The sequence below is a fragment of the Strix uralensis genome, chromosome 2, assembly GCF_047716275.1.
Source record: "Strix uralensis isolate ZFMK-TIS-50842 chromosome 2, bStrUra1, whole genome shotgun sequence".
Lineage (NCBI taxonomy): Eukaryota > Metazoa > Chordata > Aves > Strigiformes > Strigidae > Strix > Strix uralensis.
In genome coordinates this window covers 131861384-131887440 of record NC_133973.1, presented here as the reverse complement: position 1 = coordinate 131887440, position 26057 = coordinate 131861384, and the positions used below count along the sequence as shown (strand labels likewise).

At 38.2% G+C, this 26057-nt stretch overlaps 1 protein-coding gene across 6 annotated transcripts in view; it reads left to right on the top strand.

Moving 5' to 3' along the window:
* SYTL2 (synaptotagmin like 2) overlaps positions 1-26057 on the top strand; it is a 64635-nt gene that overhangs the window by 32366 nt on the left and 6212 nt on the right. For 3 of the 6 annotated variants that reach the window (XM_074860383.1, XM_074860380.1, XM_074860381.1), the window contains 13 exons: positions 914-1052; positions 7657-7729; positions 8317-8413; positions 9439-10320; positions 11071-11142; positions 16433-16534; positions 17485-17538; positions 18787-18834; positions 19977-20071; positions 23480-23599; positions 24588-24757; positions 25329-25431; positions 25847-26017. In XM_074860383.1, coding sequence (XP_074716484.1) covers positions 914-1052; positions 7657-7729; positions 8317-8413; positions 9439-10320; positions 11071-11142; positions 16433-16534; positions 17485-17538; positions 18787-18834; positions 19977-20071; positions 23480-23599; positions 24588-24757; positions 25329-25431; positions 25847-26017 — 2126 coding nt within the window. Of the gene's footprint in view, positions 1-913; positions 1053-7656; positions 7730-8316; positions 8414-9438; positions 10321-11070; positions 11143-14923; positions 14959-16432; positions 16535-17484; positions 17539-18786; positions 18835-19976; positions 20072-23479; positions 23600-24587; positions 24758-25328; positions 25432-25846; positions 26018-26057 lie in introns of those variants that run through there. The other 3 variants (XM_074860384.1, XM_074860385.1, XM_074860386.1) reach the window with 3 other exon arrangements.

Here is a 26057-nt window from a genome sequence, read left to right as displayed (position 1 = left end):
GTAAAATTCTAACTAAATTTTACAGTAATTTATAGCTTAAAGGAAAATACTTAAGGTATATTATCTTAAAGGAAGATAAATTACTCCTAATCTTATTAATTGAACAAAGGACCATACTGGTACATTCAGAACTATGTGCAATTACTTGGTTTCAATGGCTCATTAGATGTCCAGATATTTTTGCTTGCAGTGATGGATAGCAAAAGTGAGAATAAAAATTTTGCTTATTTTACATACTAAGAAATTCTTCATTTTTAAACTGTTGAAGTAGTACAAAAAGCAGTAGAGGAAATAATGTAAACTAATGTTTTGACTCTGAAAGGGGTTATCAGAATAGATCCTGTCCTCCAAAAAGATATGCAAATGTATTTGCATTTGCTGAACGAGTGGGGCTTTTTGGTTGCTTTTTTTTATACTTACCTTCTTAGCTTCTTGTGGTAATTCTATCCATAAGGGGTTAGCCACCTGCTTCAATGACAGTGATGATCAACTTCCAGTTTACTGCTGTAGGAAGAGAATAATTGACTTGATTAACTGAACTTCAACATGTTTTCTGTTTTCTATCATTTAATTGTTTTTGTTTCCTCAGGATGCTGAGGTTGAATTTTTGGTGTTTATCTAGGTGCAAGAACTACAGGATCAGTCTTTACCAGGGTTGTGGTAGAAAACTTCTCCATTTAGGATCACTTTAAGGTCTAAAGCAGATGGTCTAAAGCCTGGAGCAGTACATGAAATTTCTAGTAGCATTAAAAAACCCATTCTTCAGAAAGCACGAGATCTGCTCCTGTACATAATTAAAGTATAGTGGACTTCTGAAATAGCTGTAGGGCTGAATACAAACACTTACATTTGCTTCTTAAGAAATCCTGTATGGACATATGGGAGACGACAATATTCTTGTTTCATGTTTTAGTTGAAGTGAGTCAGAACAAATCAAACAAAGCAAAGAACAGCTGGGTGAGCAATGTTAATAAAGAAGTCTTTGTGCCACCAGAACTACATGGCATTGTGGAACATCAAGAAGAAGAACAACAACTGAAATCTAGTTCAAGGTAAGCTGTCTGTTTAATCATACAATATATATAATATCAGGACTGGTGAAACTTGTGAGCTGTAAGTTCCATCCAAAATACTGTACTTGCCTCTTATTTCAAAGGTCATCAAATGTTTCCCCAGAATCGCCCAAGGAATTCGTGCATGTGAAAGGTTGACAGATCATAGTCATGTATTGTTAATTGTTCTGCATTCAAATTCCTCTTCAAGGAAAAAGTTGTCAATGATGTATAGAATGCTGCCACACATGTTCTCTTGTCACAATTTGGTCCGGTTCCCAGAAGCGAGATCAGGATTTTCTGCTTAGAATGGCTGGCCATGATCAGTCCCTCTGTGCAGGGGGACAGTAAACTCTGCGTCTCTTCATTTGGTCACTTAATGAGACCAGACTATTGATTCAGCCTGAATTTTAAGCTTGGATCATGTGAAGAATCAGAGACTAAGAAATTGCTCTTCAGAATTTTCCAGATTTTTGGGTGCACTGTTTAATGCTTGTTTTAAGGAGATCAAACTTACTTCAGGTGGAAAGAACCTTGGATACTTACGGAAAATAATTCAGACTCTACCAAGAAAAATAACTGTCTTTCTGGAAGGCTTCTATTCAGAGTAAGGCAAGATGGTCAGCTTGGATATGCCTGAATGGCTATAGTTGTTGCAGGAAAGTTGGATAAGTAGTTTCTGAACTACAGAACATTTTGTATTAAATCACTCTGAGTCAAGTCTGTATACATCCCAGTCAGCTCCATTTTGCTTTGAAATATCCTGAGTTGATTTCCGAGAGAGACATGTCTTCTTTTTGAAATACCTACATGTAGTAATTCATTGGCTGTGTGAAAAGCTTTCAAAAAGCCTGCATTTGAAAAGGAAAGTGCTGATCTCTTAGCTAGGGTGACTGCAGGTGGAAATGAAATGTCTGTAAATGGCCAGATTCCTCAACGCCATTGAGGAAACAAGAACCAGGGTGTAATACAGATAACTGTTGTTTGTGCTTTCTGTGAACAGAGTGAGGTAAGAGCCAGAGTTACTTCTTTAAGGTGGCTGTTTTACTTCTGGTTGTGCCATTGATCTGCTCTGTAACCTTTTGCTTTCTTTCTATCTTCTAAGGCCTTCTCTGTATGTCATCTGTTTTCTCTTTGCAGCAAGGCTTCTCTCCTACTATGCATTTGTACAGTATCTAGTAGCAGTTGAATCTTTCACTTTTGTGGTCTGCAAACTGGGCACACATATTCACGATGAATGGCACCAAAGGTTTGTGTAAGTCTTAACAATTGTGGCTTGCATTGCTGGTCTTTCTTATCCTTTAGGTATCGTTATCAGTGAACTCAAAGGGGTATTTGTCTTACCCACATCTGAAACCATGCTAAAAAAGGTCAAATAAACTGCTTTGTTATAGACTAGTACAGTAAGGATGATAAAAGGTTGCTTATCACAAAAAAGAGCTTAGCTTCTCCCCCACCCCCAGGTTGCCTGATAAAGCTGACAGAGTTAGTTGTTACTGAATGTATTTTTTTAACAGGTGGCTTTTACCTTCAGGAGATTGTTATGGAGTTATTTCTTTATGGACAGCACAAGACACGCTCCTGTTTAATATATCTTTTAGAATATTTTGCATGTCATCTTGCACGTCAGGAGAAGATGATGATGATACTTTAAAAATAGCACAGCCATATAATGTTATTCTTACCATTACAACTTCACAAATTGTGTGTGATTGATAGAGTAATACATTTCATAAACTGCCAGGGCAGCCTCTTTAAAAGTATAACATAACGAGTTTAAGAACACATAGGCAATTGTTTGGAATATGACCAACTTGGTAGTGGTGTTTAAGTTAAAGTGATTTGATGACTTATTTCAGGTCACAGCCGTGCAAAGCTTGATAGTTATTGTTCTGGACCCTCTGCTGCCCCTTGCTCCAAATTGTGCCAGAAATTAATCAGCCTGTATGCCTTGTTCATGTGTGCTCATACTCTCACCAATACCCTTTAAAGCAAGCTCACACAGTCCAGGATTTATGAGGCAGTTGGAAGTGGTCCTTAGAATATGTGGACTGGATGCTTACTTGCATTTACTTTGCATAAATACTTGATTAGGTGTCTCAGATTATTTGCTTCTAAAATGTCAAAAGATGAAGCAAGCAAAATGGCAGGACTATGTGCAATTCAATGCTTATGATTTCAGTATGGGCTTATTTCACTGTGACTGAGCTTAGTTTACACAACGTGTGGGGAATTTGCAGGAGGTGCACTATGTCTTTAAAATACTCCTCTTTTCTATTCTCTTAATACTGGACTTCGAAAGAAACTGGCCTGACATGGCTGTGGGCTTGTCTCTAAGGGCAGCAACTGATCAGGAATTGAGTAGAAACACAATTCTGGGAAAGCAATAACCCCACCAGTTGGGTGGGAAGGGAAAACCTAGATACCACAAACATTTAATTTGGCTGTTAGGATAGCAGAGCCACGACGAATTAATTGACTCTTCCTGTTGCAATGCAGTAGTCTCAACATGGCTAGAATTAAGAGGATGAGACAGAGTATCATTCTGGAGTTTAGGACTGCACCAAGTGAGTTCACAGCTTCTAGTGCCCAAATGCTACATGTGGTTCGAGCACTTGGACTTTTAAAAAATTTTAAAGTGCTGCTTTCAGGGTAGGTTTGTGGGAGTTGTGGATTTTAGGGTTTAGGATTTTTCCCCCTTCTCTAAGAGTGGGCTTCAGGCCAGCACTGGCTGGCAGGCTTTGCATAAACTGAACAACTGCTAACCTGAGGATAGGGACCAGAAGATATGTGATAAAAAATTACCCAGACCTTTTTTTTTGTTCTGGATCCTACTCTTAAACCAAACCAATTCTTACTGAATGTGAAGAAAGTTCAGTTCTGGTAGATCTGTTTGTAAACTGCTCAGGATCGAATCCAGCCCTGGGGCCAGTTCAACTGCTGTTGAGTTAGGATCCTGCTATATTAGGTGGGACAGAAATCAGCCCACAACTATATTCTTAAAATTACCATAGTGATCTTCATCCCCACACCCCAAATACCTAAATTTAGTAATGAAGCTATGATTTTTTTTCTTGGGCATTTTATCACTGTGGTACTTTCCTTGCATACCAGAGTCTTTACAAGCCAGGTGTGTGAAGTGTCTTTGAAGGTGTAACCTTGCACAGAGCAAGTTTTCCTAGGGTGACTCAGACTGTCAATATTACCTCTGTTCAGTGATACCATCTGTCTATATGCTGAAACTCAAAAAAAGGGCAGTGTTAAAGGGGTTTTACCTTTCAAATTAAAATTTGTAGGTTGTTTTCTTCCCTAGGCTAGAAAATATTCTTAGCCTACTTTGAACAGGTGACAGTTGTGGGTTCTAGAGTTCTGCAAGGTGAAAAATTTGCACAAAAGTCCTAATTCCTAAAATCCATGTAGTTTTGCTGGGATACCTAGATAAGGACACTTTTATGGAGTACCATTAAATTGCATTAGCTTTACTCGCACCAGATTCTCTACTGTTCAGGATGAGCCCAGGAAGGCTTTTTTTTTTTTTAATGGGAGGCTATTTCTGAGTAGACTGTATTGACAATGCCTGCAAATCTATAACCCCTTTCTCCATCTTTGCTCTTGCCTTTGCCTTGTTGCCTCTTGGTTGCTGTCCAGTGCTGTCCAGTCTGTGTGGAGTTTGGGCCTTCACTGTGGTTCTCAGCTCTTTGTTTTGCTGAATTGCAGTGCAGGAATTTTTTAATCAGGGTGTATTTATCAGTTTGGCTTCATACACTCTCTTAGATTAGCCTTGTGAATGCAGCATATCTGGGAACTGATTGTTCCCAGATTGTTTGCCATCTGTATGGGTTGAGGGTAAACTCGTATTTTCAGACCATTTGTTGTGGAATTTACAGGATCCTGGGTGTGGTTTTCTTTTCTCTACCTTGTTTTCTTTAGAGCAAGGTTTTCAGTATGTAATGCCAAATGAACAACTCTTTAATTTTTCTGTGGTAAATCTGAAGCAGCATTGCATTAAAATACTGTGGGATTGTGTGTGTGTTCAATGAGACTTAAAGTTACCTGCCTGCCTGTAAAAACTGCAGACCAAAGAATGTCTTACCAGTTTCTTGCAGCCCAGTGTACATAACAGTATTTTCTTCATTTTACATGAGCGAAGGCTTGAAGCATTCATGACCTAGACCTTAAAAAAAAACAACAAAAAAAACCCAAAACAAACAAACAAAAAAAAAAAAACCAACAAAAAAACCAACAAGATCATGTTTGTCTTGTTGGGTAGTAGATGGTGTAGATGAGACACAAAGTACAGGAGCACACAGGTGCTCTTAAAAACAAAACCAAACTCTAGTGCTTTATAAAAGCAAGAACACAAAGTCTAGTTCATCCGAACAAAGTTTCTTTAAATACATGTATTTTCAGACTAAAAAAAAAAATGAAGTATTAGAACTAAGGTTAAAAACTAATGTGGAATGCTATTTTTTGAAAAGAAAAGTTGCAGTACTGAGATCTTTGGGAACTATTTTTTTTTTTCTTATTTAGGATCAGAGAAGAATAAAAAGAACAATAATAATCTGTTATATATACGTGGTGTGTACATATAAGAGTCTGCTGCAGTTAGTGCTGAAATGAGAACAGTTTATTTTTTTCACCCATGCCATAGTTTCCATTACCAGATCAGCTCATACCTTAAATTTGTATCACTATGCGTGGTGGTATATTTCTTAAAGGTAATGTTAAACCAAAAGAGTGAGGAAGAGATACAGAAGTTTATAGCTGAGATTACAACTGGTATTTTTTTCCTAGCCTTATGTTCAGGCTGCTTGTTACTGTGTCATCTTCTCCATAATGATTGATGTTTTCCCATTTGTAAAATGGAAGTGATGTCACTTCTCACACACACTTAGCAGTCCAGAGGCCAGTAGCCTTTCAAGTGTGGCTCCCAGACATTTTTTTTCTAAACTTTGAGGTTAACTGTACTGCACCCTGGAGAAGATGGGAAAGTTCTTTCCTCATCAGGGCAGACTGTTGCCAGTTACCCGACTGGAGAGATCTTTGTCCATGTGAGGAGGCAGCTCCTGTTTGAACCTGACCCTTGATGAGAGCTGGGAGCTGTTATCTTGTCCTGAGGTACCACATCTGTCCTCAAAAGCACTGTCTTGTGGCTCTGCTGCTTACCAATCAATATCTGAAAGCCTTTTCACCCATACCAATGATCACGACCAAAGAAATACTCAGTATTGGAATCTCCTTGTACATCTATAATGGAAAAAACACAGGAGTTGTTTTTCTTCCTAGCATGAGGCGCTGTTTCCTACCTTGAGAATATTCACTTTTCCTGCCTTGTACTGTTTCCCCCATTCCCAAAATCATAAGCACATAAGTTGGTTTAATGACAGCATTTTCTAGATAAAGTTAAGATGCTGAATGATGTTGTTCTATAAAGATCATATTTAAATCCACATCGAACTTCCATCTTCAAAAAACAAATGCTTTTTCATATCTGAGATGTTTAGATAAACTCAAATTGTAATAATCTATTTTGGAAATGGTTTTGGAAAAAAACCCTTGCATCGTTCTGCAAATAGATGAAATATTTCTTGATATAAAGTAGGAGCTGTCTCTTCTAGCTGTTTTAATTTCTCCTTATTTGGGCTATAATTAGTCAGGATCACAAGTAATAACTTCACTTATGCTATCAAACAACAGATTTTATGGATCTTAATTGGAAGAGTAGCTTATAAGCTGTACCTCTGAGGGAATGTGTTGTCATCTGTGGCGTGTCATGTATTTGCCGTAGTGCTGATAGGGCTCCTCTGATTTTTCTTACTCAGAGTTTGCAAAACTCTATTTTTATCAGATTTTGGCACTTTCTTCCACTTTGATTTCAGTCCTAGAAGTATAAATGTAGGGCAAGGATGGAGATGACAACACCGATATTGTCTGGAGAGCGGCTATATTACATAAAGCTTGCTTAAAAATCTAAAAGATATAAAAAAATTATTTCTGTCACACCAAGAAGAAGTTGTATTGAATTCTTTAACATGCAAAGAAATTTTTGTAAGGAAACAAAGCAGCAAGAATATTCCCTTGCTATGGAAAGGAGAAGGCTTGTTTCTAAATGAAACCTCATCGTCCTCTACAACTACCTGAAGGGACGTTGCAGAGAACGGGGGATGAACCTCTTGAACCAAGTAATAAGTGATAGGACAAGAGGTAATGGCCTCAAGTTGCACCAGGGAAGGTTTAGACTGGATATTAGGAAGCATTTCTTTACAGAACAGGTTGTTGGGTGTTGGAATGGGCTGCCCAGGGAGGTGGTGGAGTCCCCATCCCTGGAGGTGTTCAAGAGGCGGGTTGACATAGCACTTAGGGATATGGTGTAGTTGGGAACTGTCAGTGTTGGGTTAACGGTTGGACTGGATGATCTTCAAGGTCCTTTCCAACCTAAATGATTCTGTGTGATTAAATCTGATGGGAACAGGCTAAATAGAAAGCTTTAGGTGCCAAGAGGTTATATGTGAGTATATATAAATGAATGTTTGTTTTGCTTTTTCAAAAAGGCTTAAAGTAATGTCCTGTTTGCTGAAGTTTGTTATATGCTTTTTCTTTGCAGTTCTAAAACAATAACCTCTGTGTTAGACAAACCAGAGGAAAGATCTATGAAGGCAGCAATCTCACAAGTAAAGGTATGGCTGGTATTAAATATAGCAGAAGCTATCTTTTACATTTTGTGTGTTTCTTTGCTTCGGTGGTAAAGACAATTAAAGATTTGAGGAAGAAAGATAATAAGGTGGAAAACAAATGAGTATTGTTTTTGTTTGTTTGTTTTAGAGGGAGACAATGGAAACCACTCAAAGTTCAGCACCGAAGTGCTGTTATGGCTATACTCAGTGGCTGTCTGTGCTTGACATTATTTCTAACCACTGAAAAGAATTGTCCTGCTGTGTTTCAATATCTCTGAAGTCACAGAACTAGAGATAAAATTATTTAACTTGCAACAACTGGGGATTTTCAGGTGTCTTTAAGTGGTGGCTTATCTCTGCTGTTGGTGACTTCAAAAAGAACAAGATGAGGCTATCACTAGCACTTCTGATAGTTCCCTGGTTCATATTGTTTAGGTTTTTTTGTCATGTATCCAGTTTGAGGCATGCTTTCAGACTCTTTGCTGACAGGGGAGTGAGGCAGAGGAAATCACTGCACTTTTCGTTTATTTTGTCAAGACTGTACTGATGCAACAATTTGACTGCAACTATAATGTTCGTTCCTTTTTTAGCAAAGGAGAAATCCATTTAATACCACTGCACCAGGTGATAACTTGAACAGCGGGGAATCAGAAAACAGACCAGCCACTCTGCCTCAGCTATCAAAGGGTAAATATACTTATTTAGCATATGACTGTGAATTTCTTGGTGGCTTATATGGAAATTACTTTTACTTTCATTGCTTCTTTTGTAAGATATCAAAACCTGTTTTATCTTAACTACTTGGACCTATCAGCTAGTTCATTTCAAACCCCATGTTTTGGAAATGACTGTTTACATGAGTAAGTGGGTTTTGCTTCCTTTGTTTTACTCACAGTTCCAGTCAGTATTAAGCACTCCATCTGAGAGGGCTGTTTGTCCTGAATTGCATTTAAGAGAACAGAGAAACTTCCTTGAATTTGGCATAGCTGCCTTTATGACCTTCCAGTCTTTACTGCTATTGGCTCAACAGAAGAAACCTAACTCTTTGATCTTTATTATTTTCCTTTGTTTTCTCAGTCCTGTTTATTTTCAAATCCTCCCTTTCCTGCAGTATTCTCCGCAAGCAAGTAGATGAGTGCTGATATATCACAATACAGGCATTTGAAGTTGTAATTTGCAGGTTTATATGTGGAAATTACTCTCCTGTCTCTGTCATAAAGCTTGCCAACAGGAAAAAGGAAGACTTGCGCATTAGGAATAAAAAAAACCTTATCTCCCTACCAGGAGATCACTTCTGAATTTTACTTTGTTCCGTATGAACATGGAAATAGCCTGATTCAATTTCTGTAGGTTGCTGTTGATGTTCTGAACCCGAAGAAGCATATGCATATTCTAAAGCTGCCTTTCCCTGCAGACTTTGTCCCTTGCAGGAATAATGCTGATCAAAAATTTGTTGTGCTCTCTATCTTTGGAATCATCAAATAGTTAATATTTCTAGAATAAGAAATAACTGCAGGATTTACATCTGCTAAAACATCCTATTACATACAAATGAAATCAATACCAGTGTTGAATTTCTGCATGTCTTTTACTGCAGATGTTTTTAATAAACCAGTATAATCACTACATTCTAGATCTGCACTGTCATACCCCTCTGTTTATGCAGATGAATGTCATGTAAACTCATGATTTATTCTCTATATGTCTTACAGAAATTTTGTCACTCTCAGAAGAGAGCCAACCTAAACCAAACTTACAAAATGATGAAACAGAGAAACATAAGAAGCCTTCTGTAGAACCTCCTGATGAATCACAGAAGGGACTAGTTAAGCGTCCTGTCCCAAAAGCTAGAAAATTAATTCATAAAGCAACAGGTCCTGTGTCACAAAGAGAAGATTTTGTTCCAAAACCAGCCAAACAGACTGAGAGGATTAATGGCATTGGTACACTGCCCAGGGGCATTCTGAAGCGCAGTTCAAGTTCAAGTTCCACTGACTCAGAAGTTCGTGTTAGTCAGATGTTAGATGTTCCAAAAAAGAATGGTCTTCCTACTGCAACTATTTTTGAAGGAGAAGCTGAGAAGAACTCTCTTATGGAAGAAGCGGGAGACTCCACAGAAATTTCACTAGAAAAACTAAAACAAGTGAGGTTCTCATCTAGCACAGGTAAAGGAGAACCTCTGCAAAGCCCACAGCTACACCGTGGTAGAGAAACAGGAGAGTTTGATTTGTTAGAATCTGATGAAATAAAGAGTAGTGGAAGCAATGCTATTAGATCAGATTCATTGGGGAATAAGCAAATTCCTGCTGCAAAACCTTTGGGAACCTATTCATCAGCTTTACAAGTAAAAACAAAAGATGGCTTACGAGAAGATACATCAGCATCTGGCCCTTGTGACACTAATAGGTCAGCCTTCCTGGGTAATGAAGCCTCGCAGACAAAGACGGTTACTCCTAAGAAACTTGAAAGTCTGCAGAAAACCTCCAGCAATAACCTGCCAAATGGCAATAACGAACTGAGTGTTGATGAGACACATGAAAATAAATCCAACCAGATCTTGAGCCATGAATCAAAGTCACACAAAAACTTTACTGGTAAGAGACTAATAGGAGAGAAGAACAGAATGCAATAGCATATGGCACGTATTCATTAATGTTTAAATCACTTGTATCTGAGAATTGACAACTAGGAAACAGAAATAGTAGGAATGTGCTACATACTGCAGAATTAAATTCTAAATCACCTTTTTGTATTTTAATGCTCTAATGTAGTCCAGTATTTTTTAGATTATCTTCTACTGGTATTCTTAAGAATTAACAATCAGATCAGAGCCTGCATAGGCACCTTTATTGTGGATGATGAAGGTGAAGTGATGGCATTTGGATAAAATACCTGTCATAAGGCCTGGTAGATCTGTCTGCATGGGAACTGAAGAAATTTTGGTGTACTGCTGTTGACTGTCTGTGGTAGTAATCCAGTTGTGACTTGGCGATTTGCTCATGGGACTAAAACACAAGTATTCTGGGTTGTTCCCCCTGCTGCCTTCCTCTCCCCACCCCCCCCTTCAATGTAACCATTTCCTTTAGAATGGGGATAACCAATCTTATCTGCTTGCACCCTCGAAAGTAATATGATTAATCTTCCGGTAGGATATATCAATGCAGGAATTTTACTTTTTACTCCATTGCCTGCAGTATGGTTCTTTCCAAAAATACAAGGACAGAGAACTCTTTTTCTCTGCTAACAGTTAAAAAAAATAATCTGAGAGATTTTTCAAGATAGATCAAACATTTATAGAATTGTGTGACTGATTCCTAACTCTGTTAAGTTTGTTTACCTTATAGATAAACATCAGCTTTCTGCTAAAACAGAAGCACATGAGGTGTCAAATACCAATTCTACAAGTCTTCAACAAGGTAAGCCTGATCTTGTTGAGGAGCAAGATGCTAAAACCACTTTCAAGCCTGACAAACATGCTGATGAACTCAAAGTGGCTGATGAATCTGTATCAAAAATTTTAAATTGGTTGGAAAGAAGTTCTGGTACTGAAGATAGGAAACATGTATCAGCCAGATCCCAAGGCAGGGAACCCAAAGAGGAAGTGGACTTCTCATCCAGAACAGCAACTCTTCCTCCAGAACACAGTGGGCCTAGCATGGATGGAAAAACAAAAGTTACAGAAGAGTTACTGTTTGGAAAGATTAAACAACAGAATAGTATTTCATCTGCATCACTTTTTTCAGAAGATACACAGCTGATAAAAGAGAGGATGAAACCTAAGAAAGGGGAAGAGAATGAGAAGCAAAATGGCAAATTCCTAACTGAATTGGAATGTACAAGAGATGAAGAAAGAGAACATGGTCAAGAAATCAAGCAACAAAATAAAAAATCAAATTTCTTGGAACATCAAGAACACAAGCTACCAGCTCAGAAATGTGAATCAGAGAGGGCAATACGAGAAAAAAGAAGAATAAAGGAGATCAGAGCATTCTGGGAGAGGGATAAAACTATCCTCAGTCATGGGGAGAAAGAAGTTAATATCAATACTAATGCATCAGGTGGTGGTGCATTGAAAGGTCTCAGAGAAAGTGACAAAATAAACCCAACTGCAGTATACCTACCTAATGGATTGGATGATCAAAGCAAGAATATGTTAAGAAGTGCTAAACTAAGTTGTGCAAGCCAGACTTCAAGAAATGAACATCAGAACTCTTTTGAGTTTGGACCAGGCCACACGGTTGAAAAAACAGAAAGAAGATTTCCATCTGATGAAGTTCATGAATCCACAGAATTGCCAAAAGCCAGTAACTTGGAGTCAAGAGTTGGTGCCAATTCAACTTCCATAGAAAGTGAAGGCAAAGATGAGAAAGAAACACTTAAAGAAAAAGCTGCTGCTTGTTCCCAACAGAAGCCCCACTTCCAGGTTTTGTCTTTAAAAGAAAAAATGAATGAAAAGTCCAAGAATCAAATTTCAGATCCTTCACAGTTCCAGAGTTTGAGAAACTTCTGGGATACTGGAGTTAAATTACAGAATAGCATTGATAGGGGAGATGTTTCTTTGCCAAACAATACTAGTTCAATAACCTATGAAAGAAAATCAAAGGAAGATAAAAAGGGCAGAGAGAACGTGAGCAAGCAAGAGTTAATTCAACAACAAACCCAAACATCTGAGAGAAAAAACACACAGAAATTAGATTCTGTGGTATGTGAAGTGTTTCTAGGATCACCTACACTGGAAGGTCTGAATGTGACACACACAAAAAATATAGACTCTGTCCAGCTGGACAGAAAACCAGTTATCTCAAAACTCCAGGAAAAGATGGGTCTTCCAGAGCAAGAAGTTAAAGAATGTATAGAAAAAGGTATTGTTTCATCAAAAGAACATCATGTTTCCTTGCATTTGCTCCAATCACCCAGTGATAAAGATGTTTTAAAGGAGACAGCAGTAGATGATTGGCAATGTTTACCTATAGAAAAAGTGGAGAACAAGACTACTCCATTAGATGTCAGTCTCCCTAAAGAGGAAGCTGCAGAGACTGTGGATAAGGTTGTTCAACCTAAAGCTGGGCTTGATGCATTCAAATTAGGCCTAAAGAAGTTAGAAAAGGAAGCCTCTGAGTTGTCATCTAATTTGAACCTAAAAGAAAACATTTTGAAAGAGACAACTTTTCACTTAAATCAGTGCAGGGTTTTTGAAAGAACAGTAGAACAGAGCCATGACACTACTTCTGCTGATCAACAAAAAGAAATAAGTAAAAGCTTAGGGAAAATGTATGTGCCATCAATAGATGAGCATGAAAACAAAAAAGGGCCCAGGAAACTGTTTAAGGAATTTGAACCTTTCTGTCTACAACGTCAGGCAGCAGACAATGATGATACTCTTGAGGGTTCTCAGAGGCCTCAAGCTGGTTTTCAGAACCTGTTCAGGGAAACCTTTGCATCTCAACCTTCTGAGTATAGGAGGGTGGGAATGAAAACATCAGATGACACAAATAGTTTATCACAAACTAATTGCAGCATAGAATTGACATGCCAGGAAGATACTGGTCAGCCTGAAGAGGTCAATGAGATCATAGAAAAGTCTCTTGCCCCATCCAAGGTCAGTGGCTTGAGATCTGCTTTAGAGAAGCTGCTGGAGGAAGTCTCCGAAATGCCACCTCCTAAACCAAAACGTGCCATTAGCACGGTACCAAGGCCTGCTGAGATGGAAGTTAAAAGCACAACCTATGAACACGATGGAGACTTGCCACAGGAAATCAGTGAGACTATAGAAAAGTCTGTTGCCCCATCCAAGGTCAGTGATTTGAGTTCTGCTTTAGAGAAACTGCTGAAGGAAGTCTCTGAAACGCCACCACCTAAACCAAAACGTGCCATTAGCACGGTACCAAGGCCTGCTGAGATGGAAGTTAAAAGCACAACCTATGAACACGATGGAGACTTGCCGCAGGAAATCAGTGAGACTATAGAAAAGTCTGTTGCTCCATCCAAGGTCAGTGATTTGAGTTCTGCTTTGGAGAAGCTGCTGGAGGAGGCCTCAGAAATGTCACCGCCTAAACCAAAGCGTGCTGACAGCACAGTGTGGAGGCCTGCTGAGGTGGAAGTTAAAAGCATGACCTGTGAGCATGATAGAGAGTTGCTGCAGGAAATCAGTGAGACCATAGAAAAGTCTGTTGCTCCATCCAATGTCAGTGATTTGAGTTCTGCTTTAGAGAAGCTGCTGGAGGAGGCCTCAGAAACGTTACCGCCTAAACCAAAGTGTGCTGACAGCACAGTATGGAGGCCTGCTGAGGTGGAAGTTAAAAGCATGACCTGTGAGCATGATGGAGAGTTGCCTCAGGAAGTCAGTGAGACCATAGAAAGATCTGCAGTGTCCAAGGCTGAATATAAAGTATTTGATGTTAATTTGCAGAAGCTACAGAAGGAGGTTTCTGAAACACCAGCTTCTGTGCTGGAAAATATGGATAAGAAAATGCAAGGTAAAATAGGGACTAGTCAAAGTGTACATGCTCCACATCAACAAGAGAGAGATCGTCCTCAGGAGATACAAGAAATAATAGAAAAAACTTCTGTTTCAAATATTGCAAAATTCAGTGAATTCAGTAGCTCTTTAGAAAAGCTTCTTCAAGAAGCATCTGAAGCTTCATCTCCAAAATCCAAAGAGTTACATAAACACGAGAAGTTTGGGGATCATACATTTCCATCACAAAAAGATACTTTATTTGTGACAATGTCACAGCCATATGATGCTTTACGTAGCTATCATACACAGATGAAAATATCTATCAAAAGGGGAGCTCCAGAACAAAATATCAAAGCCTCAGTAAATGATCTTGCAGTAAGTGAAACTAAAGCTTCTGATCTTCCTAAAAGAAATGGAGCTATTAATAAAAAAGAAAAGAGAAACTTGGCTCCCGCTGATCATCTTCCCTTGGAAGGAGAGACCAGCATGACTGCAATCAAGCCATTCAAGATAAATGAAAAAGGAAGGGGAGATGAAAGCACATCCTTGGATGCCTCTGAAAATAATTCGGAATTTAAAGCACTGTTGAAATTCAGAAGAACAAGCACACCACTTAAAGATGAGAGCAACTTCCCCCAGCCAGAAGGAGCTCAACTCTACCTAATGTCTCAGCATGAGGATAATGATGAAGAGGAAGGGGATGGCTCAAATTTGGGATCCAAGTTTTCAGATGAAAACTCTGAGTCCCACTTTGGAACCAGAAGCTCAATCCGTGAGCCGTTTGATTGCTAAAATTCATGGTGATGGGTTGTTAAACATGGCTACAATTTTTTTGGTAGCCAAGTTGAAATATATTAACCAAAAGTCTGTGTGATACTTATTTCTTAATTGGATGCTTTGGATGTTTGTTTGGGAAGGATCAGAAGAACTAATTAAGTCCTTTAATTGGAAAGTGTTTGACAAACATGTACTACATTTGGGTAAGCCTCTTCGGTAAGGGGAGTTTAGCAGCATGAATCAATCACATCAGTCTTCATGATTTACCCTTTTCTTCCTCCCCCATGACAGCTCCTTCAAATTAATAACGTTGTAACACTTGAAATCTGGTATTTCTTTTAAATATCCTGGATTAAAAAAGGGGAAAAAAAAATATCAGTGGCTGACTGAGTTCATTCTTTAGTTTGACCAGCTAGTCTTCAAAGGTAAATACTTATCAGTGGAATGGCTAGATATAAAGACAATACCAGTACTTGGTGCTATTTTGTTTAGCATTGCTGCCTGTTGCACTAGAAAGTGGCCATATAAATGAAGTGGTCTGTTTGCTGGGATTCTTATCAATTGGTTGAATGACAGCTCTAGTCAATGTATAGAATGTGATCGTCATTGAAGAGCTTAAGATAGAGGAGATAATTTAACCTTTTTAATCTGTTCCTGAGAGACTAGGAGTGTTTTCTTTATCTGGAATATCCGATTAATTTGTGTAGTTTCCAGGGCCTGCCAATTTACTCTTGAGCCTGTTTTGAAAGTGAGATTCCAATAGAAGTCAGTGAAAACTCAAATGAGAAAAAATGAAACATAATTTGTTTTTACCCATAATTACAGGCAGCAACACTGTAAGGCCTGGTTAGTTGGCTGATGGGGAAGAAAGCGCAATAGGGAGGAGAGAGGGTCTTAAAGTTTTTTGAAAGAACTAGGTTTGTGTTGATTCTGCCTTTGGAGACAACTGCATAATTTCAGGGATCCAAATATCTCCACCGTTGGGGTTTTTTTTGTGGCTGTTGCACAAGTATTGAAACAAAACTTCTTTCACTGGGGAGAAAATATAATGGACAAATTTACAGTGAGGAAAAAACTAAAGCTATTAACTTTTTTTTGTGCTGATTCATAACAAGATGGTTACAAAATGGCTAAAGTCTGTGTTTACCCTATAATTGTTTAAGAACAATAATTGCCATAATTGCCTGAAACCCACTTATTAGTCAGTACAGCCAGAGGTACCTACACAAGGCAAATCAACCAACCTGCCTCTCTCTACTGATGGTTGAGAGAATTTAGAGAAAGCAAATGGACACTTAAAATTAGACAATTCTTTTGTCTGGGACTTATTTTGTATCTTCATTGAATATTCACTGTCTTTGTTAACAGTCAAAAGAGATTCTCATGGGAAATCCATGGTTGTTCTTTAGTGACTTGCTTAAAAAGGCATGTCTGTGTGTGCAGTGTTCATGTGTTTTGTCTCGTAACAGGTTCAGAAGAAGAATTAAACCCTGTTTTGATGGCTTTGAAAAGGAGTGCAGATAGGAAAATGCCTTCCAAAAGTCTAGAGGACATTCCATCAGCCACCTCAAGTGAGCACAAAGCTTGTGTGTGTCTCCCATGACCCTCAGTTTGGCTTAAATGTGTTCATGCTGGTCCTCCATACAGCTTTGTCAAGTAGTGGTTTTGTCTGTCTTTCTCAAAAAGCTGTATGGAGCTTGTATTGTAGAACTGAGTTCTTTTCTCGTACAGTTTAGTTTTCAGTTCTTTTGTGTTAATTTTGAAGCAACACTGGACTAGGAAGGAGACATCTTCCAAAAATACACTGTGTTCATCAGTGATGAACTGTTTCTTGGATAGTGAAAGTATTGGCAACTACCCAAACCAGTAATGAGCAGCAGCTGCCACTGTCTCCTGGCTGCTTGCTTGGGTCTAATTAGTAAACAGTAGAATTATGAAAAAATCATCTTAGTTTAGTAGTTTTACCTGTGTGCTCTAGCAGTTAATATACCAAACTTACTTGAAGAGAATACAGTGAGACAAGATTGTACTTAAGATTCATTCCTGACTTCTCTCTGTAGCCTCCTAGGATTATTTTTTTTAATTTTTATTCCTGTCTCCCTTCACCCTGCCCCCGACGGTTTTCCTGCTGATCTCATGTCTAACAGGGAAGACATAAACTGAACTTCTGTTTGTAAACTGAAGTGTGGAGGTGTAGATTTTGAAATATGTTGGCTATTGTTGGCAAATATTACTAATACTACTTATGCTATTGCTTGCTTCTAGTTTCTAGGTATGCACTAACATGGTTGCAGCAGCACACTTGATAGAAACTGTGTCAACACGAGTCCGCTGCTTGGATGTAGGCTTGAAGTAGTGTGTGACATAGAAAGCATCTCTTGAATTTAACCATTCTAATGGCTCTGTTTGGTTTGGGTTTTTTTTGTCCTCATTACTCTTAATTCAGTGATTACCACTGCCATCCATTTTATCATACTGAACAGCAAAATTTCTAACTATGTGTTACTTTTTTCCTGCACAGATAAAGGAAAAATAAATAATCCAAAGGAAGAATTAGCTCTTAGTGCTGAAGATGGTAAATATCTTTTGTGTCTGCATGGAAGTTTATTGTTTTCTCAATGGCTTCTCTTTGCTAGTGAAGGATTTTTTTAAAACCAAGAATTGTATTGCACTTTTAGATTTGATTAACTTCAGCATGACTGAAATGCTTTTGTAGAGTTTTACTGTATTTTATTCTTAAGGAATATACTTACGTTATGTCCTGCTATATCTGCAGAAACTCTGTGCCACCTACCAGTGTGTTACTTTGGCTGTTGGTCATTCAGCCTATGAAACACTTACTAAAGTCATTAAGAGCTTTGAACATTAGCTCAGTTGAAAGACTTGGCCTAAGTAAATATTGAATTTGTCTGTTCCTCTGTTGCATTATAAGATGCAAGATGGCTTTTGCTAGTGTAAAACACCCTTCAGAATACATCAGTTGAAAAGGAACCTCTCTTACAATCTCTATCTCAATCCAGCAAAGTAGAATTACTCTAAGCAATAGATGAACTGCCAGATCAGCTACTGATGATATAGCATCAGTCTGTTAGTGCATTACAGATGCCTTACTGTTAAATTTTTCTATATACCTTTTGAAATTCCGAATCTAACCAAAATAAAAAGCAAGCCTACTCCAAGAATAGGTCAAGATGAACACAATAGAAAACCATCAAATAACACTGAATATGGTGGAATATAACACAGAACTCTCTACTGCATTGAAGCACTACAGTTTTAAAAAAATTGTTGTGCACAGATGCATTTATTGTCATGTTTTAAATGCTTTAAAGCATTTTGCTTGTTAGTGGCCTACAGTATAAATAGGATGATTGTAGCATAATAGGATGCATGCAGTGTCCAGTAAATTAACAAGACTTAAGTACTGCACTGCACTTTACTTTCACATGGAGGCCCCTACTGAAAGCATGTTTTACATTCAATATGGAATGTATCTGAAAAGGGTGGTGGGGGTTTTCAATTAAATTTATTGAGTGAACTTTTGAAAAAATGACACACACAGCCAAACTGATAGCTGCACAGACAGAATAAGGCAAGCTCTCTTGGAAATACTATTCATCTTTTTGCTGTGCTTAGCTTGTACACTCATGTTACCTTTGTTATGATCCAGCTCCTCAAAGGAGAACAGTGATGCAAAACACAGAAACATATGGAGCCTGGGGAAGTAAAAAACTTCCCACATATAAAATATGTTGATGCTATTTATAACATTGCAAAGCTGTTTGTGCTGCTGAATGACTGTTGTCAATACTGCACTGAGCAGGTCCGAAAGCTGATCAGCATCGAGAGGGGAATGAAAATGCAGCAGGAAGTGAGTAATAGGATTCTTCCAGCAAACAATGGAGAGACTTCTCCACTTATGTTTAAACTAATACGTTAAAAATCCTTTTTTATTTAACAACTAATAAGTTATACATCTGGACTAGATACTTGCTCAGTGGGGAAACTGCATCTAACTGCATACTGATCATAACTGATATGTTGAGCGCTGTTTGAGCTTCAACAGCAAAAGCTTTGCAAAAGCTTAACTCATGCCTTGCAAACAATCCCGTCATGTGTGCAGCATTTCATTTTAGGCAATAGATGCCCCTGTAGCTGGCTGTTTGTTGCCAAATAATTCTCTGTCATACAATATTCAGTATTGGTGCATTTTACAATGTGTATCGAGTCCAAAGATACAGAGCTTTAGTGCATTATTAAATATAAGTGGGGTTAGAGCATGGAAAATTGAGACTTGTGGGCTTCCTGCAAACTGGATTTTTTGCAAGGCTGGCTTGTGCAATTAAGCTCTGTACAGTGAAAGAGCATAGAAGTTGACTTCAGTAGAGGTATACAAAAGTTGAAGAGATGGGCTGCAAAGAAGTGCATCATTAATGATATGCATCTTATAATTAACTAAGAATAGTTGAAACTTCCTTGTTCTGGTCTAAGAATTGCTTGATTTACACAAATGTTTCTATTGCAATTAATTAGACTGAGTAAATAAAAGAACAGGGTTTGGCTTGTACACTGACTTCTTACCAAGAACCTTATGATGACTTTAATGCCAATGATGGTATGGTTAGTGCATGAGTGCACTTAGCCTTGTTCTAGGAAGAAAATCTGGAAGGTAAACTGAAAATGTTTTCTTCATTATATTTGATCAGAATTTGCCTGCAGCACCCAGGCTTGTACATCATGTCAAGCAATGTAAACATTTCTGCTCCTGCCAGACAAAGTTCTTTGGTCAGTGTTAAGGAGATGTCAAAGTAGATTATCCTTCCTAATGATAGCTTCTCTGAGTCCTGGGGGGGGGGGGGGGGTGTGTGTGTGCAAATCTTGTATCCAAGTTGTAAACTGGTTGTGCATGTGCATGTATTTCATCTGAAGTCGTTTAACTGTGTCCTGTTACGGAATCTCACTATTTTGATGTACAAACATATTTTTGAAGCCTTTTGAATTGCTGCTCTTCAGTTTCCACAGTGCCTTCACAGCCTGATAAGCTATTTTCCAATCCTGAAAAACTCAAAGGACTGAGCAAGTCAGTACCATCATTCCTACAGGAAGAGGTAAGTTCCATCTCTGAAATATTGTAACTAAAACTTTTGGTTACTGTGGCATTTTGCATTTGTCAAGTAGTGCCTTCCAGGGTCTGCCAAGCTAGTTGACTGTTGGACCATGGCATGCAGTTGAGCTTGTGGTGTAACAATCGAAGATGACCCCAAACAACCTGTGTCTAACCTTTCCGAAGCTTTAGTCCAGTAACTAGAGGTTGATTCTTACTGTATAGCTCAACATACAGAGCATGTTTTATCTAGGAGGTTGAAGCATAGTGAATGTTTGCTGTGTATTCCCAAAGGCAATCTCTATCCTTAAACGAACAGATCTCTTTTTGTCTTCAGAACATCCGTATGTGCATATATTTATTTTCTTCAGAGCCTAAAATCTAAAATAAGCATGTAAAACTATAAGAAAGTCACCATCTGGTAACCCTTCTCAGAGGGGTATTAGCTTGGTGTTCTGCTTAGGGATGTAGGTTCAGGAACTGAGCTGTTAATTCTGCGTGAATGAAATTTCAGAATTTCCAACAACATACTGTGCCTGTAATAACAATAGACTGTAAGACTATTTTTATTGTTATTATCATCATGGTGTGGGCCTCGGAATAAGCTCTGAGGCCGTATTGAAAAGAGGTAGCTCCATTGGTCACAGGGAACAGGAAGCTTTAGAGAATAGGAAATACCTTGTCATTGTTGAACTTGGATATCCAACACCATAGATATTTTTTTTCATTCCTTCCTGAGTGCCATATTATGAATGTGAATGCCAAACTCCCCCTCCCACAAGCTGTTAGCAAATGGTGGTAGAAACGCCTGAGTCCTGTCAAATGAAGGATGTGTATTAGTGGACACAGACTTAAATGCGACATGGGAATTTGGGGCATAAATATCACAAAAATACCTGTGTCTGTGCTATAAAATGAGGAGCTGCTGCTTACCCCAGCCCTTATCACTGTAAGTGCAGCATAAGCATCAGTATTTTTGATTATTTTTCTAAAACACATGTCTAAAAGTACAGAAGGGCCCGAATCAGGAATATGCTGTGCCCTGTCTTAGCCTACGCCCTACTAAAGTCTGAAATAAACAAAATGTGGTGATACAGGTTTGACTAATCTTACCTTAAGTGCAGAACTTAAAACCATTCAGTGTCTATGAATTACACCTCTAACTAAAGATTCTCTAAAACTTCACTATCCTAATGCCCCTTCTGAGAAGAATGCAGAGGAAAGTTTTCTGTTAGTGTTGCACCATGGACAGATGAAAACATTAGTATCTCAAAGTATTAGAGGTGGGATACTCATTTCAGACTTGTTTGGTATCTGGGCACCTAAAAACAACCAGTTGCAGCCTCTGTAAGAAGCCAATTAAAAAGCTTACTCATGTGGGCTTTGAATGAACGAGTCTGACAAATACTTGAAAGTCCAAGGACTATATGTAATCAGTCTGGTCATGTAGAAGGGGTTTGGGGGTGGTTCATATTGATACTATAAGAAATTTTCAGCACCCAAGTCTGTTTATTCTACCCCCAAAATTTATTTTAAAAATTGTGATTAGTCCCAATACTGTTTTGAGTTATGAAGCTCACAGCACAGGTTTTATTACAAGACATATGCATATATAAAAAATAGTGTATATCTATAAAAATAGCATGTATGTATACCATGGGCTTGTTCTGCCTTGGAGTTTATCATCACTGCAGTACCATCTGGCCAATACAAAGCATGAAACTAATGAATGGATAACATAAATCTGGTAGAAATAACAGGTAGAAATAATCATTGTAGACACCATGTAGTCACGATAGTATTAACACTTATTTCTATGTGCTACTTCAGTTCTGGAATTAAAAATACTGAATTCTGATAATAACAGACTTTCTAATTAAAGAAGAAATACAAAGAAATATATCTTAAAGTACCAGTGTCTTTTCCTTTTGCTTAAAAGAGATAACAGCCTAAAAATTTAAGGGTTCTCTACTTGTGAATAGTAACAATATCCTTATTTAATATTTGGAAGTAACTTTAAAAAAAAATTGTATGTGTACTGTGTTCTGGAGGCATGCAGTCACCCAGTGCTTAATTCCTTGTCTCTGAACTTCCAGACATTCCACAAACCTCCACAAGAAGAGCTTTGATTGTTCCCAGCCAGAGAGCAGGCTTTACGTAAATTTAAGAACAGGGTTGAAAGTCAGCAGAACTGGGTTCAATCCTGTACCTCTCCTGCTGATCCGCTGTGTGGACAGCAGCTAAAATGGTCTTAGGGAAGCCATGTATCCTTCCTCTATAAGAGGGCTTAGGATATTCCTGTCTTTCAAAGAGTTCATGTAACAGGACTGATTATCCACACTGCTTAACTGTTCCTTCACTCCCTGGATTTATTTTAGACAGTCCCAAACAGTGCTCTCCGAAACAACTTTTCTCTTAAGGAGCCTTGCCTTAGGTAGGGTGGACATTAGTCAGTCCTTACCTTTGGCCTCTGAACTGGGGAACAATCCTGGCCTGCTTTTACTCAGCAATATAGACAGCCAGAGAAGCTACAATCAACGGATCTTTATAAAGACTTACTCAGAATGCTTATATGCTAGGTATTTATTTCTGTAAATATTAATTTTCTTAATGTGTATAGAAGTTGTTGTTTACTAATCTTGTATCTGTTAGTAGAAGATCTGTGACAGCAGTTCAAAACTGTATAAAGGAGCGGGGGGAGCCTTGTAAATTGTTCGTGGGTGGAACATAACAGGGAGAGAACATGTTCTGTAACAGCTTGCAGAGGAAGATGCCGAGGCACACGTGGGAACAGTGATAGCATTGAGACAGAACGGGGTTGTAAACACATAACCTGATGATGACCAAGTCAACCAAAACTGCAGTTCCCTGATGGAAAAGCAGGGCCCTGCTTGCCTTCATGTAAGAAAGGCTTTTTGTAAAAGCCATTCACTTGCATCCAGTGCTGTTCCACTGTGCATGTTACCTTCCAGCTACCTGCCTTCAAGGTAGAGGGCACAGAATTGATAGGATTTTCTATATAACAGAAAGGGACTGGTAAGAGACCTGAGCATTATCACTTGAATATGTTTATGCATAGGGTAGTGAAGTAGGGAAATTGAGTTTAATTGCCCCAGTAAAGTTAACTTTGTTTTCATTGCTATTTAAGATTTAAAAACCAAAAAACAAACCCAGTTCCATTACTGCTTTAGAAAACTTTCAGTGTAGTTTTCCATCAGAAAAATTCCCTTTCAACTTTTTAACTGCATGACCTAATTCAAGAAATATTAATTACTTGTGTTGCACTACAAGGAGATTTAAATTCAGGTTTTCACTGAGTCTCAATCTATATTAAAATTGTTTGCTTTTTTTTTAATGTTCCTTGTGATTATAAAGAACCTACACAGACTTTCTTTCTGTGATGTTTTTGTAGAGTGATGACAGAGAGACAGATACAGCATCAGAAAGCAGTTATTCCCTTGGCAGAATCAAGAAGAGTCCCAGCTCTCTAACCAATCTTAGCGGCTCTTCTGGCATGGCCTCCTTATCCTCTGTATGTAAACCAAAGCCTTGTTGTAATGGCACTTTGCTTTTGCTAATCTCTTCAGTATTGTTTTGTCTCCCTTCTTATTCCTTTTGCCTTTCTTCCCTTGGCATCTGTCTCCTTCCTTCCCTCTCTGTTACGTGAACCCTTGCATGGAATTGCCTAAACCAAATAAAATCTGTTTCACTTTTTTTTTTGTTTGTTTTCTAGTAATATATCAGAGCCTGTTCAGGACTCCAGTGTGCAGCATACTCTATAAACACTGAACAGAGACATGGCTTTCACCCTAAGAGCTTACATTTGTAGCTGAAAGTGGGGGATAATTTATATAGAACAAACATTTAGAAAAGGAGAAAGTGGGGAGAAATAAGTGAAAACAAGAGACAGTATTGGTATGTGGTGTATGTAATTAAATCAGTGAACCAGCTAACCAAAAGTCAAGACTTTATGGGGAGAAGTAGAATTTCGGGGAAGGATATTGAGATTAAAAAATTGTACATCCTTCTCTTTCTATATAAGTAGCGTTTAATTTTCAGTGTTTTATTTAGGTACAGAATTCAGCCATATAGACTTTATCACTAATCATTTTGTCGGTATTTTCAGAAGGCCTGTTGTCCTAAACCCTTAGGCTCTGCTTTCTGCAAGGACGATCAGCTGAAGAGATATATAAGTAATACTTCAAGGGTCTGATTACAGGCAATCTCCAATCTACAGTATCCTATCACTTTATTTCTTCGATCTCAATGCAATAAACACATTCAAATTTTTTTTTTTGTAGAAAACTTGGCCTAACACCTTTGATTTACAAATAACTTTCTTCTGTTAATCTGCTTGCTAAGAAGCTTGTATAACAGTGTCCATTACATTTTGTTATTACATCTAAAGGGACACGGTTGATTCCTTTACTGTCTGAATTCTAAGCATAGCTTCTACCCTAATCTTGAAGTATCTGGGAAATTCAATGCCTGGAAAATTTTTCTCCTCTTGTATGATACAGGTGAGCGGAAGTCTAATGAGCATCTATAGCGCAGACTTTGGCAATGTGGATGTGAAGGGGAACATTCAGTTTGCTATTGATTATGTAGAACAGCTGTACGAGCTCCACATTTTTATTTGCCAGTGTAAAGACTTGGCAGTGGCAGATGTTAAGCGACAGCGTTCAGACCCGTAAGTACAGAGAATATATTTTATTTCTTAATGGAAGTTTTTCTTTTAGTGTGAAAATGAAAACTGATGTTTTTTTCCAATCTCTATAACCCATTAAATAGAAGAAGAGGCTATAAAATGCCTTACGTGGCTTTCCACTCTGAACTGAATATAGAATTGCCACTGGAAATTGTACATATATTAACATGGGAAGCTCAAACTTTTAAGAATATGAAATTCTCTTTTAAAATTCAACTTTCCAGATGCTAAATCCTGCTTTAAGTTTTCAGTAGGATTAGAGCCTGTAATTATGATATCTAGGCATACTATAGTTAAATATTCTGTGTCTGTCTGTTTTGAGGAGACATTTCAACAGATTTTGCCCTGGTAGAAGGAAGTTAATGTCCCATTTTGGAAACTATTGTTGTAGTTCACCACTGCTGTTCCATTTCTTACATGTAACAAGCTGACCAACATAATGGCTAGTTAAGTGGATTTCTTTTACTTTATAAGGAAATACCTGTGTATTTTGGAAAGGGAAGTTGGAAAGAGTGGGGTTTTTGTTCTTCTAACAAGCCTGTCTAAATTTTAGGTATGTAAAGACCTACCTGCTTCCAGAGAAGTACAAGCTGGGCAAACGGAAGACTTCTGTCAAAAAGAAAACCTTTAATCCAGTCTATAATGAAATACTGCGGGTATTTATCAAACTATTACTAGATACGAAATACTGCATGCATACATGAAGTACGAGGAACCTTAACTTCTACGCACAGGTCTAGCTGCTCTCAGAGACAGTAGGATGAGATGGATTGGTCTGTAGAAGTACCCATGTCCTTCCATGGACAGGTTAACTCTCCAGTATACTCTGGATACGGCATTGAGAACACTGGTTGTTGTATACTTCTTGTAAACAAGCACAAGCTAAATATGAGTGTAAGATGCTTGAAATAAGAAATAAAACATGACGAGTTTTGTTCTGAAATGGAAGAAGTGAACAGTTACAGATGTATAAACCCAGACATGTTTTTTTTCTAACCTTGTCACTTTCAGACACAGCATTGACAAAAATCCAGTTTGTTTTATTTTTTCCTCATTTCTTCCTCCTGGCAGTATAAAATTGAGAAGGATCTCCTAAAGAACCAAAGCCTTAATATCTCTGTCTGGCATAATGATACCTTCGGGAGGAATAGCTTCCTTGGTGAAGTGGAGCTGGATTTAGGAACTTGGGACTGGAATGATAAATCCAACAAGCAGATCAACTGGTTTCCACTCAAGCCAAGGGTAGGTTACTAAGGGTGGGTTAGCTATTTTGTGTTTTTCA